General features: G+C 44.1%; 1 protein-coding gene across 2 annotated transcripts in view; it reads right to left on the bottom strand.

Annotated features, from left to right (window-relative positions):
* Positions 1–421: 421 nt before the first annotated feature.
* Positions 422–13,418, bottom strand: part of TASL (TLR adaptor interacting with endolysosomal SLC15A4) — a 358,686-nt gene continuing 345,689 nt past the window's right edge. For both annotated transcript variants that reach the window (XM_063457983.1, XM_063457976.1), the window contains exon 2: positions 422–1,308. In XM_063457983.1, coding sequence (XP_063314053.1) covers positions 422–1,306 — 885 coding nt within the window. In that variant the 5' untranslated portion in view covers positions 1,307–1,308. The remainder of the gene's footprint in view (positions 1,309–13,418) is intronic.

The following is a 13,418-nucleotide window of genomic DNA, read 5'->3' as shown; positions in this document are numbered from 1 at the left end:
CGATCACAGTTTTTGTTTGTAACTTTAAGTCCCAATAGTGTGCTACTCTTAAGTGTTTTTATTTAGGTAAGATAATGTGCACTGGAGACTTGGACAGTGGAGTGCAGAGTCCTAGTATATTTCAGAGTTTGGGAAGGCAGAAACAGTTTGTTTGTCCCTCACCATCTCCTTTTTCCTTATATATCACTGAAAGGAAAACACTAATAAAGCTGAAAACCCTAATCAATCATTTGTTTTAATGTATAAATAAGAATTCAAACTTTTGATTAAAGATTCAAAATTCTGTGACCAATAAATAGATGTGTTTTGTGTTTGTTATTTACAGTAAATGTTAAATAACAATAGCTATCTGACACATAGTACTAATAAGGTAAAAAATATATTCAACATTCAGAATGCTTTGCAATATTAGATCTCTGATTTATTGGTCTGTTGAGATCTGCAGATCGGGAGTGCTGATTACGATGGACTGCTTCTCACTGGCCAATCTCAATAAATAATTGAGGACCATATCTTTGGCCTTGTTGGTCTCCATATTTTGTTCCCGTGACAGCTGCATGCTGATCTGCTGAACATTGTTCATCACCAGTTCTGATGCTATAATACGCTCAGGTGGTGAACTGCAGTCCATGATGTACTGTTTGTAAAGTTCAATGACTTTTCGCTCCAAGTACTCATTGAGGATTGAATTGGAGAGTGGCTGTTCCTGGTGAATGATGCTTTTGTCCTTCATGCTACCACCTTTCCAACATTGTGCATCTCCTTTTGAAGGCTTTTTGGACAAGTCATCGCTCACCACACTTATGGACTCTAGAGTTGGGGGGATTTGTGATGACTCTAAAAATGGCCCTTCACAGAATTCAAAACTACTGTTGCAAGTGTAGTTGCTAGGCATTGAGTTCATAGCCATCACATGGTCTCCAGCTATATGCAAGTCATTATAATCTCTGCATATATTTTTACAAGAAGATGGAACCAGAAAGGTTTCTTTATTGGTAGATGAAGCATTGAAAATATCTAAAGAGGGTGATGTTTCCCTTTCGAATGAAACATTTTCAGTCTCATGGTGTATCAGATCTCTCAGCATTTTGTTTTGTGTGGTTTCCACAGACTGTACCCCAGATGCATGCTTTCCTCCAGAGCAAAAATTATGCAAGAATTTCCTGCTTCTTGAGTTTTGCACAGATGAGTAGTTCAGACCGCATACACCTGCTAGCTCGTTTGGTGACTCAGACAGTTTTCTCTCATGATACATATCATCTTCATACCAACTTTGGATCCTGTAAAGATGTCCTTCAGACAGCATTTCTACAGAAAAGAGAAAATAACATAAAATACTGACAATACCAAGACATTCATGTGACATCATTTGTTGAGCAACCCCGATATACCCCAGGACTTTGCGATCTAAGAGTGAAATTTGAATACACAGTAATGTAATACAACTACATTTACCGTTACATTAGTTAATTAAAGGGTTACTCTAACCCTTTTTGGAGGGGACCTATTCTGTGTAAATGCCCTATTGGGCACTATGCAGTAGGGTCTCCCTCAGTTTCCCTAAACCCTGCAGAAATAAACAATTTACTTATCAGGAATCCAGCACATGATGAAGCTCCCAGTTTTAACTTCCACGCCTCCATCTAACATCAGGCTTCTCATATACTAGCTTCTTAATTACAGTTGGTGTGGTGACATTCTGTCATCAAACTAACATGGTGACCAGGGGTCATGTGATCAAGTTCATGTAGATCTTTCTTACAGGGGGATAAGCTTTATCCTTTGATATGTTAAGTAGGTAACTCAATACCTTTAACACGTCAGGAGAGAGATAGCCACTCCCCCCTGTCCCTATTCATTCCTCTGTTCCTTCTTGGCTGTGCTACTAAGCAGACCCTTAAGCAGACATGGGAAAAAATAGAGATATCAGGTGTATTGAATAACAAATATTAGGGATTGGCAACTACATACATACACAAGCGTCTATAAATGAGTGGTAGCTCAAAAGGGTAAAAAAGTATGTGCGCTCAGGAATAAATATATCAATAAAGGACTAATGCATATACTATGATTTAGCACTTGTACAACAAATGTATGTATTTATTTAAAAATCAAACAGAATATTGAGTCAAATAAAAAGTCACAATGTGTGTAAATAGATATCACACAGTATTATGTGTGCATGGATCCACTTTGGTGAACGTTGTATCAATTAACTTACTCTATATAACACAAAACAAAGTGTAGTGCAGACGCTAATCTGTCACTTGACTCTGTGTAAAGAGTACAAAGTATCACATACGGTATCAGAAGCAGCTGCAAAATAAATCATAAAAATAAAAAACTAATCTAAAAAGAATATACAACAAAAAAATATATATACACAACAAAAAACTAAATACATAAACAGTAATGAAGAGTACCTGCCTCGGTGTGGGCCCCCCACCGAGGTGATGGAGGGAAAAAAACCCCAGAAACAAGGAAAGGGTATTGAAGAGAATTCTGTGCCGCCGGTATCTGTTTCACTTCAAACAAGGGGGGTCCGTCGAGAAACGGTGAGATGCACCGCGGTCGGGATCTTCGAAAAAGACCGCGGTGAACGCTGTAATGGACCACTCCCCCAGGCACCTGGTAAGTCACTAGTGATGTGACTAAAAGGAATGAATATACCGCGGTCGGGATCTTCTCAAAAGACCGCGGTATGGTTGAAATGAAGCAGCCTAGAATATAAAGTCCCCGGCTTCACTGTGTCCGGACTCTCCTTAACAAAATTGGTAGGTGGGAGGGAAAATTAATATAACCAAAAAATCTGGACATAAAAAAAAAAATAAAAAAATAATTTATACACCAAACAAAAAATAACAATAAGTCCATAAAATAAGATAAATAAAAATAAAAATAAAAATAAGGAAAAAATAAATAAATAAATCAAGGCAGCCGACAAGGATCCGGTGGAACCAGCAGACATGGGCTAATTTTTATCATGGTGAACTGTGAGTGGGATCTGGTGATTTTATAAGATTTAGTTGTTATTGTTAGTTAGGTTGTTGTTGCTGTTGTTGTTGTTGTTGTTGGTATAGTTAGTTAGATTGTGTATCATTATTTGCATGTTGTTGTTGTTTTGTCTCTGAATAAATATTTGTTAAAGTAGACGGACCAGAGTTTATATGTGTATGCGTACATAATAATTTATAGAGTTTGGTAATACACCACAGTTGGTACTATATGTCTCCATTATATTTATCATAGAGAAGCCTGTGATTGGACCATTTCGCTGGGGGTGCAACTAGCAACTAGAACACAATTAACAATAACTCTGCATGTGCATTGTATGAAGCTGAAACACTGCACATACATGCTCCTACCTTTATGACCACGTCAGATCACTGATGTGGTCATGGTGGTTAGAGTAACTTTTTAGTCGCACATCAGCTCAGTAAGGTTTATTTACTTAACTGAACATTGTGCAGGAAAAAATTAAATATTTCAGCTATTTTGATCTAAAATTTGCAATTGCCATGTCAATTATCCACAATTATGTTTTGGGGTTTCTTTTCTCCAGCAAATAAAGCCCAGTTAATATTTATTAGACTTGTGTATTCATACTCAAAGAAATCGCGATTCATCTGTATTTTGGCAATCAGAACTTTATGTTCCTTTCGTGATTCAGATTATCTGCCATAGACTACAGTGTCCCTTTAATATTTAGATTATGTATATATTTTTCCCGAAACAACTGCATGGGTGAAATCCATCCGAACCAAAACGCTACATGGATGAAACCTAAATCGCCTGAAACAAAAACTTTTTCCAGATGGATCAGTTCGGACAAACTGAATTTCTGTGCACAAGTTTAGTGCTGTGTCTATATATCTAATGCAATCCACTCAAATTTCCCCTCAAGGCAAAAAAGACAATTGTATCCTCGTTTTTAAAAGGCAAATATGCACTGCCATGTTTAATGCCACACATTTGTGTCCATGCCCTGCTTTACCTTGCATATACCTAACCGAATTTCATCTGTGTCAAAATCTCCCAGGAAAGCTTCATAGTATCTGGAGATTTTCCTTATACTAGCTTCTGCATTTAGGCTGGTACTGTATGTTCCCTACAAACATACAGTATGCATGCTGTCTTCCCCTTACCTAATGGAGCCAGGGTGGATTCTGCCAATGATACAATGTTCATTTTGAACAGGGGAGCAGGTAAAGTCTCACAGAAAACCCAATATAGAATAACAAAAACAATGCAAATGTAACAGAAGCATTGATTTCCCAGTGTCCCTAGTATCTTCGTGTCTCCCAGTGTCCCCATGTCTCCCCTGAGTGCTCCCTCTTCAGCTCCCTCGCGCACCGCACTGAAACCCGGAGCCGGAAGATGACGTCATCTTCCGGCTCCGGCATCAGTAAGCGGCGCGCGAGGGAGCTGAAGAGGAAGCACTCAGGGGAGAGTGCTCCCTCGCGCACCCGCCAGCCGGGTGACAGCAGGGCCAGCAACACCACTGGACCCCAGGGAATCCCCTCAGCTCTCCCACAGGTAAGGAGGCTGGGGGGATTAAATAAAAAAAAAAAAAAGTTTGAGTGTGTTAGTGTTAGAGTGTGTGTGTTAGTGTTAGAGTGTGTGTGTTAGTGTGAGTGTGTTAGTATTAGAGTGTGTGTGTTAGTATTAGAGTGTGTGTGTTAGTGTTAGAGTGTGTGTTAGTGAGTGTGTTAGTGAGTGTGTGTGTTAGTGTTAGAGTGTGTGTTAGTGAGTGTGTGTGTGTGTTAGTGTTAGAGTGTGTGTGTGTGTGTGTGTGTGTTAGAGTGTGTGTGTTAGTGTGTGTGTTAGTGTTAGAGTGTGTGCGTGTGTGTGTGTTAGTGTGTTAGTGTTAGATTGTGTGTGTTAGTGTTAGAGTGTGTGTTAGTGTTAGAGTATGTGTGTGTCTGTTACTGAGTATGTTTGTGTGCGTCTGTCACTGAGTGTGTGTCTGTCAGTAAATGTGTGCATTTGTTCATGAGTGTGTGTGTGTGTGTCTTAAGCACTTACCTTTCTCCAGCGCCGGACTCCCTTGGCGCTGGGAATCTCTCCGTCGCGATCCGCCTCTCAGCTCCGAATGCACATGCGTGGCAAGAGCCACGCGCGCATTCAAACCGCCCATAGGAAAGTATTACTCAATGCTTTCCTATGGACGTTCAGCGTCTTCTCACTGTGATTTTCACAGTGAGAATCGCAGAAAATCCTCTAGCGGCTGTCAATGAGACAGCCACTAGAGGCTGGATTAACCCTCAGTGAAACATAGCAGTTTCTCTGAAACTGCTATGTTTTCAGCTGCAGGGTTAAAACTAGAGAGACCTGGCACCCAGACCACTTCATTGAGCTGATGTGATCTGGGTGTCTGTAGTGGTCCTTTAAGTGTATGTCTTTACGCATGCACTGGCGTACATACCGCGGTCGCACGGGTCGCAGCCCTGCGACCAGGTTCCAGCCGCCATGTGTTGCGGCCCCAGCCTGCGCAGGGTAAGCGCTCGCGCGGGGGGGGGCCCCCGGATCAGTTTTCGCACCGGGGCCCCATGGGTTGTGTGTACGCCACTGTGTGACTCCTTACAATATCACTAACCAAATATACAAACAGAGAAAAAAAAGGAATGTAGCGCTTTTGTAGTGGATGAACAAATAATCACCTTTTGGTTTAAATAGGAGGTAAATTCTCACTTAGATCTCAGATAAATCGAAATCTATAAGAGATAATCAAACATATTGTAGACAGTAGATAGCAAAATATATACATATATATGATTTATACACACTCACAAACAGAGAGCTGTGGGCCCAGTTCTGGTTTGGATCGCTTCTGGGTCCCTGTAGGCGACCCACCCCTACTATAGGTGTATATATTGTCCTGGAGGGGGAGAAATACACAAAAGATAGGATTCCCAAGTGGGTACTTTCCCCTGAGCAGACAGCTCAGGGGAAAGTGCTCCCTCGCCAGCGCCGCCCGACATCCCAGCAGCCCCACTAGACCCCAGGTAGAGGGAGAACCCCCCCTGCATTCCCAAAGGTAAGGAGGCTGGGCGGGGGGGTGGGGTAAATTTTTTTTTAAAAGTGAGTGTGTTAATGTGAGTGAGTGTGTGTGTCTGTTAGTGTGTGTCAGTGTGTGTGTGTCTGTCTGTGTGTGTCTGTTAGTGAGTGAGTGTGTCTGTCTGTGTGTGTCTGTTAGTGAGTGTGTGTCTGTTAGTGAGTGTGTATGTGTCTGTTAGTGTGTGTGTCTGTGTGTGTCTGTTAGTGAGTGTGTGTCTGTTAGTGAGTGTGTGTCTGTTAGTTAGAGTGTGTGTCTGTTAGTGTGTGTGTCTGTTAGTGAGTGAGTGTGTGTCTGTTTGTCTGTTAGTGTGTGTGTGTGTGTCTGTTAGTGAGTGTGTGTGTGTCTGTTAGTGAGTGTGTGTGTCTGTTAGTGAGTGTGTGTTTGTCTATTAGTGTGTGTGTTTGTCTGTTAGTGTGTGTGTGTGTGTGTGTGTCTGTTAGTGCGTGTCTTTCTGTTAGTGAGTGAGTGTGTGTATGTTAGTGTGTGTCTGTTAGTGTGGGTGTGTGTGTGTCTGTTAGTGTGTGTGTGTGTCTGTTAGCTAGTGTATGCGTATCTGTCAGTGAATGTGTGTATGTATTTAGAAGGCGGGGCAGGGGGGAAGGGTGGGGTGGGTTGGCGGGGCAGGGGGAAGGGTGGGGTGGGGTGGGTTGGCGGGGGAGGGGGTCGTCTGAGTTTTGTCCTGCCTAGGGCAGCACAAAACCAGGATACACCACTGCATACATGCACTCACACACTACAGCCATGATGCAAACACACACTCTCAACAGACAGCTCAGAGGAAAGTGATCCAGCGCAGCCCGACAGCCCAGCAGCCCCACTAGACCCCAGCATTCCCAAAGGTAAGGAGGCTGGGGGGGGGGTTAATTTTTTTTTTTTAAAGTGAGTGTGTTAATGTGAGTGAGTGTGTGTGTCTGTTAGTGTGTGTCAGTGTGTGTGTGTGTGTCTGTCTGTGTGTCTGTTAGTGAGTGAGTGTGTCTGTCTGTGTGTGTCTGTTAGTGAGTGAGTGTGTCTGTTAGTGAGTGTGTATGTGTCTGTTAGTGTGTGTGTGTCTGTTAGTGAGTGTGTGTCTGTTAGTGAGTGTGTGTGTCTGTTAGTGTGTGTGTCTGTTAGTGAGTGAGTGTGTGTCTGTTTGTCTGTTAGTGTGTTTGTGTCTGTTAGTGAGTGTGTTTGTCTGTTAGTGCGTGTGTGGCTGTTAGTGAGTGAGTGTGTGTCAGTGTGTGTGTGTCTGTTAGTGAGTTTGTGTGTGTCTGTTAGTGTGAGTGTGTGTGTGTCTGTTAGTGTGTGTGTGTCTGTTAGTGTGTGTGTGTGTCTGTTAGCTAGTGTATGCGTATCTGTCAGTGAATGTGTGTGTGTGTATTTAGAAGGTGGGGCAGGGGGGAATGGTGGGGTGGATTGGCGGGGCAGGGGGGTTGGGTGGGTTGGCGGGGGGGGTCGCCTGAGTTTTGTCCTGCCTAGGGCAGCACAAAACCAGGATACACCACTGCATACATGCACTCACACACTACAGCCATGATGCAAACACACACTCTCTATATCTCCTATACACACCTACGCTTCAGACTTTATAAAAAAAAAACATATAGACTGGTTTGTTCCTTTAAGTGTGCATGCACTTAAATTTTATGTTTTGCCAAATAACTGTGGTTTAACATGGTCTACCACATGTTCAATTTCAATTCTTCTTCAGAAAAGGGGAATGGTTATTTTTGCCACCTGTAAAGTTATACATTATACATATATGTATGCATACCACCCAAAAAAGGAAATGGTGTTACTCAATGTTTCAGAAAATTACACAACAATAATGTGAGAAAGCTTATCAGTCAGTGATTATCAATAATAAAAGTGACATAATGAAATTGTGAAAATATATTACAGGCATTCAGGAAAGAACAGTTGTCATAAGCATTGCAAACAAGCTCACAGTAAGAGATCTTAAATAGATCTAATATGCCGAATAGATATAGGAAATAGTCCTGCATTAGTGTTTGACATGACAAGTTATTTTGTATATAAAAATAGTCTAACATTTAGAAGAAACCTGGGATGGGTTATTGTCAAATAACCATAAAATAGTGATTGTATTTAGATTCATTTTTAGTTATACCTAAAAAAAATAACCAAGAAGTTACACATGCCTGTGTGTGTGTGTGTGTGTGTGTGTATGTGTGTGACTGTCTGCCTGCATGTGTGACTGTCTGACTGATTGCCTGTGTGTGTGTGATTGTCTGCCCGCCTGCCTTTGTGTGACTGTCTGCCTGCCTGTGTGTATGTGACTGCCTGCCTGTGTGTCTGCATGCCTGTGTGTGTGTGAGACTGTCTGTCTGTGTGCCTGCCTGCCTGCCTGTATGTGTGACTGTCTGTGTAACTATCTGCCTTTGTGTGTGACTGTCTGACTGCCTGTGTGCCTGCCTGCCTGTTTGTGAGACTGTCTGCCCTCCTGCCTGCCTGTGTGTGACTGTCTTGACAGCTTGTGTGTGACTGTTTTCCTGTTTTTGTGACTGACTGCCTGCCTGTGTGTGTGTGTGTCTGACTGCCTGCCTGTGTGGGGTGTGTGTGTGTGTGACTGTCTACCTGCCTGTGTGTGTGTGACTGCCTCCCTGCATATGTGACTGCCTCCCTGCATGTGTGACTGTTCGTGATTGTGTGCCTGTAACTGTGTGTGACTGTATTCCTTTAACTGTGTGTTTGGCTCTGTGACTGTCTGCCTGTAACTGAGCATGTGTGACTGTCTGCCTGTAACTGTGTGTGTGTGTGTGTGTGTGACTGCTGCCTGTAACTGTGTGTGTGTGTGTGTGTGTGTGTGTGTGTGTGTGACTGTCTGCCTGTAACTGAGTGTGTCTGACTGTCTGCCTGTAACTGAGCGTGTCTGACTGTCTGCTTGTAACTGTTTGTGTGACTGTCTGCCTGTGCCTGTGTGTGTGACTGTATACAGGCAACATGGTGGGGGGAGAGGCAAGGGGGGGGGGGGGCGCCGTGAAGTCTTGTCGCACAGGGCGCCTAATGGCCTAAGGCCGGCCCTGGTGTCCATTCTTCTCTTCCTTTTATACTATCACATTTGGTTGCAGTTCCACCAACTTCCTGTCAGGATAATTTACTAAAAGTGAGAATTCAAAGTAAATTTCAAATTTAAGGTCAAACCTTATTCATCTACTGCAGTCTCTCTACTTCCATTAAAATGACAGAGAAAGTCAGTGCTGCCGCGAACCAACTTGAGAACAAGTAAATAGCACAATACTGCTGCCAGCAAATAACAAGATCTTACCCTTGGCCAGGCCTGACAGTATTTTTTCTATTCACTAAATCAGTGACTTTTCCAGATATCAGAGATATGTGACAAACCTGGAGTAAAGTCTCTTTACTGAAACACGAGAACTTTAGAAGAAACAGCACACCATGGGAAATATTAATATATGGAAGAAGGGCATATTCCACTAGGATTATATATATTTTTTCCAACTTTTATTTTATGGAATTATATGATTTTAAGAAACAGTATATGTTTCTAATTGGCAATTCAGGATATTTACACAATAGATTATTTCCGTGCTTCCTCTTTGAATTTTCTATGCATTCCGTTTGGTGAGTTTGCATGTAAGTATGGCAAGCCACAATAAAGACAAAACAGAGACAGTTATTTACAAATGTGGAAGTAGTCAGTAAAACTGTGCCACCCTCTGGCTAGAATGTGGGAAATCACTGCAAGGAAAGATGTTTAAAAATATTACATGCAACTTTTAGAATACTTTTTGATTTTACAAAATAAATTTCAAACTGAAGACACTTTGTTATTCTGAAGGCAGAAGGGGTGAGTGAGTCGTTGATTGCCCACTCACTTGTTGCCTCCCAAATTTCAGCCCAGTCGGTCGGTTCCTCCGGCGGCCCCAGGTCTCGTTCCCATGCGGCGATATAGGTGAGGTTAATGTGTGAGGTGTGCGTTGTCAGGGTAGAGTATAGGCTGGAGATTTGTCCTGAGTGTAAGGGTGCGTCAAAGCACCTTTTCTCAAATGGTGTCGGGGGCGAGGTCCCCGCTTGTTTGATCATTGGCTGTCTAGCTAGATCCCTGAGCTGGATGTAGCGAAAATGGTCTGCAGTTGTAAGTGTCTTGCTGTCCGGTAGGTCTTTGTAGTCTATGATTTCTCCTTGGTGATATAGGTGAAGGAGTCTGGAGATGTCCCTTTGGTCGAATGCGCGAAAGTGTTTTGCCACCATCCCTGGTGGGAAGAGTTTGTTGCGGTATATAGGTGTTACTGGGGAGATGAAAGAGGACAGATCGTACTTAGGGTTGGGTTTATCCCAAAGAGCTAGCGTGTGAGTGATTGCCGGGGAGGTGGGTGGTGGGAGCGGATGATGTGCGGGGGGCACCCACATATAAGATGATGGTAGATCCCATCGCATGACATCGTGCTCCAGGTCCACCCAAATCTAAATTATTAAATTAAAGTTGGTGTAAGTGGCACCTTTCAGGTGTAAGATAACCCAATACTCTTCCCCAACTCTCATCTTCATACTCTTCCTTGACACACAATTTGCAATTTGAAATCAACCTTCTCACAGTGATAGGGCACAACAGTAACCTAACTCATATTAGGATCAATGACATAGGCTATCTCCCACTCAAAGTTGGTGTAAGTGGCACTGACCGAAGCTCGGCACTTCACCTCACTGTGTTGTTACACTTTGCTGGAATCGGTGGCGTACACACAACCCATGGGGCCCCGGTGCGAAAACTGATCCGTGGGTCCGCCCCTCCCCCCCATGCGTGCTTACTCTGCGCGGGCTGGGGTCGCAACACATGGCAGCGGGCACCTGGTCGCAGGGCTGCGACCCCTGCGACCACGGTATGTACCCCAGTGCATGCATAAACACATACTCTTAAAGGACCACTACAGACACCCAGATCACATCAGCTCAATTAAGTGGTCTCGGTGCCAGGTCCCTCTAGTTTTAACCCTGCAGCTGGGGGTTAATCCAGCCTCATTGACAGCAGCTAAAGGAGCTTCTGTGATTCTCACTGTGAAAATCAGATCGGAGCTGAGAGGCGGATCTGGGCAGAGAGATCCCCAGCGCCAAGGGAGTCCGGTGCTGGAGAAAGGACACACACACACTCTCATGAACAGACGCATACACACTAGCTAACAGACACACATATTTACTGACACACACACTAAGTGACTGACATACATACAAACTCACTGACAGACACACATTCACTCACTTACAAAACACACACTCACTAACAGAGGCACACAAACACACTCAGTAACAGACACACAGTAACACACTCTAACATACACACACTAACACTAACACACACTCTAACACACACTAACATTAACACACACTCTAACACTAACACACACACACTCTAACACACACACACACACACACCCTAACACACACACACACACTAACACACACACCCTAACACACACACTCTAACTCTAACACACACACTAACACACAGACACACACACACACAGTAACACACACACACTCTAACACTAACACACTCTAACACACACACACTCACACACTGTAATGAAAATATACCCCAACACGCAGGATTCAGCTAAACAGAAGACAACACAGAGGGGAGATACGTCTACCGGACCTTAGAGTGGCCGGACTCGACGTATATAGGAGAATTACAGAGTCAGGAACGATCCGAGGTCAAGGGCACAAAGAGACAGCGTAAACTAGAACTAGCCGGGGTCAGGTACACAGAAAACAGCAAGCCGGCTAAGGATAAAAGCCGATAAGGATAAAGAGATAAAGTAGTCAGAAAACAAAGCCAAGGTCAAGTACGAAAGAACACAACTGAACACAACAAGCGCTAAAGGGAACTGAAACAGAAACCACGATAGGGCAAGGAACTAAGGGAAAAAGGTGAGTATAAATAACTAAACACCTATTTTGATTGGCCCCTGTCATGTCCACGCCCCCAAAAGGTAAGTGTATGGGGAGTGTGGTATGACAGGGACCAATGGGAGGCCTTTTCCAATTTAGGCTCCCACTGTCCCTTTAAGAGCGCGCCCGAGACCCGTGGCGCGCTCTTAGAGTCAGGCGGGACACGTGAACGCTTCTCGCGGTCACTGCCCGCCCTCCTGTTCCAGCCGTCGGATGAGCCGCGTGCGGCTTGTGCAGCAGCAGGACCGTGCGCGGCCCCTGGAAAGGGTAAGTACCGCTACACATACTAACATACACTCACACACTCTAACACACACACACTCACACACTAACACACACTCTAACACGCACACACATACTCTAACACACACACACACTCACACACTCTAACACACTTTAATCCCCCAGCCTCCTTACCTGTGGGAGTGCTGAGGGGATTCCCTGGGGTCCAGTGGTGTAACCCGGCGGGCAGGCTGGCGGGCGCGCCAGGGAGCACTCTCCCTGGCTGAGTGCTTCCTGTTCAGCTCCCTCGCATGCCGCGTACTGATGCCGGAACCGGAATATGACGTCATCTTCCAGCTCCGGTATCAGTGTGGTGCGCAAGGGAGCTGAAGAGGAAGCACTCAGGGCAGAGTGCTCCGTCGCGCGCCCGCCAGCCTGCCCACCCGGTGACACCGGGGCCAACCTCGGCCTCCCACAGTGGGTAGATACCGGGTCACAGGGCGGCCGGGCCCCCTGGTGGGCCGGGCCCGGTCGCAGGCGCTACCCCTGCAACCCGGTATGTACGCCACTGGCTGGAATTATGATTTTAGAGATTCCATTTTTTATTCTCTCTTTTTCCTTTTTCCTCCTTCGCCTGTCTAGTTAGATTCTAAGGGAGAGAGGATTTGTCTACATTCTTTGAATTTTCCTGGTTATACTTCTTTACGCTACTTAACCCCTTCAGGAATTTATGCCGGTATTTTCTGTCCTCTCTCCCATTGCTTCATAATATTTCCCAGGGCAAGATTTATGTTTTATAGTGTGTGATTTGGCTTATTGGAGCCTTTAGATACACACTTATAAATTAAGTTTATGGTATGTGATTTGTATGCCTACCATTTTGTCTCTGCCCTCTATCTAAGCCACATCAGACTAAGGCATAGGAGAAGCCTTCTAAGGCTTGTAACTATGTCCCAAGTGTGTATAATTTTTATAGATTAAAGTGTTATTCATTATAAGTTACTGCTTCTATTTTCCAGGCAGCATACCCTCACACCCTCACACTGCAGTAAAATAACCACCTCAACAGTCTCACACTAGGATTAATGACACAGGCTAATTAAAGTTAGTGTAAGTGGCATTGCCAGTGGCTATACAGTAACCTTAACACCTCACTAGGATCATCTCCCATTCCCTCCCAAAAATCAGCTTCTTCTCCATTCTGTCCACCATTTATAAATGACACCGC

Source organism: Pelobates fuscus, chromosome 1, assembly GCF_036172605.1.
Source record: "Pelobates fuscus isolate aPelFus1 chromosome 1, aPelFus1.pri, whole genome shotgun sequence".
NCBI classification, from domain to species: domain Eukaryota; kingdom Metazoa; phylum Chordata; class Amphibia; order Anura; family Pelobatidae; genus Pelobates; species Pelobates fuscus.
This window is presented reverse-complemented; position numbering and strand designations above follow the sequence as displayed.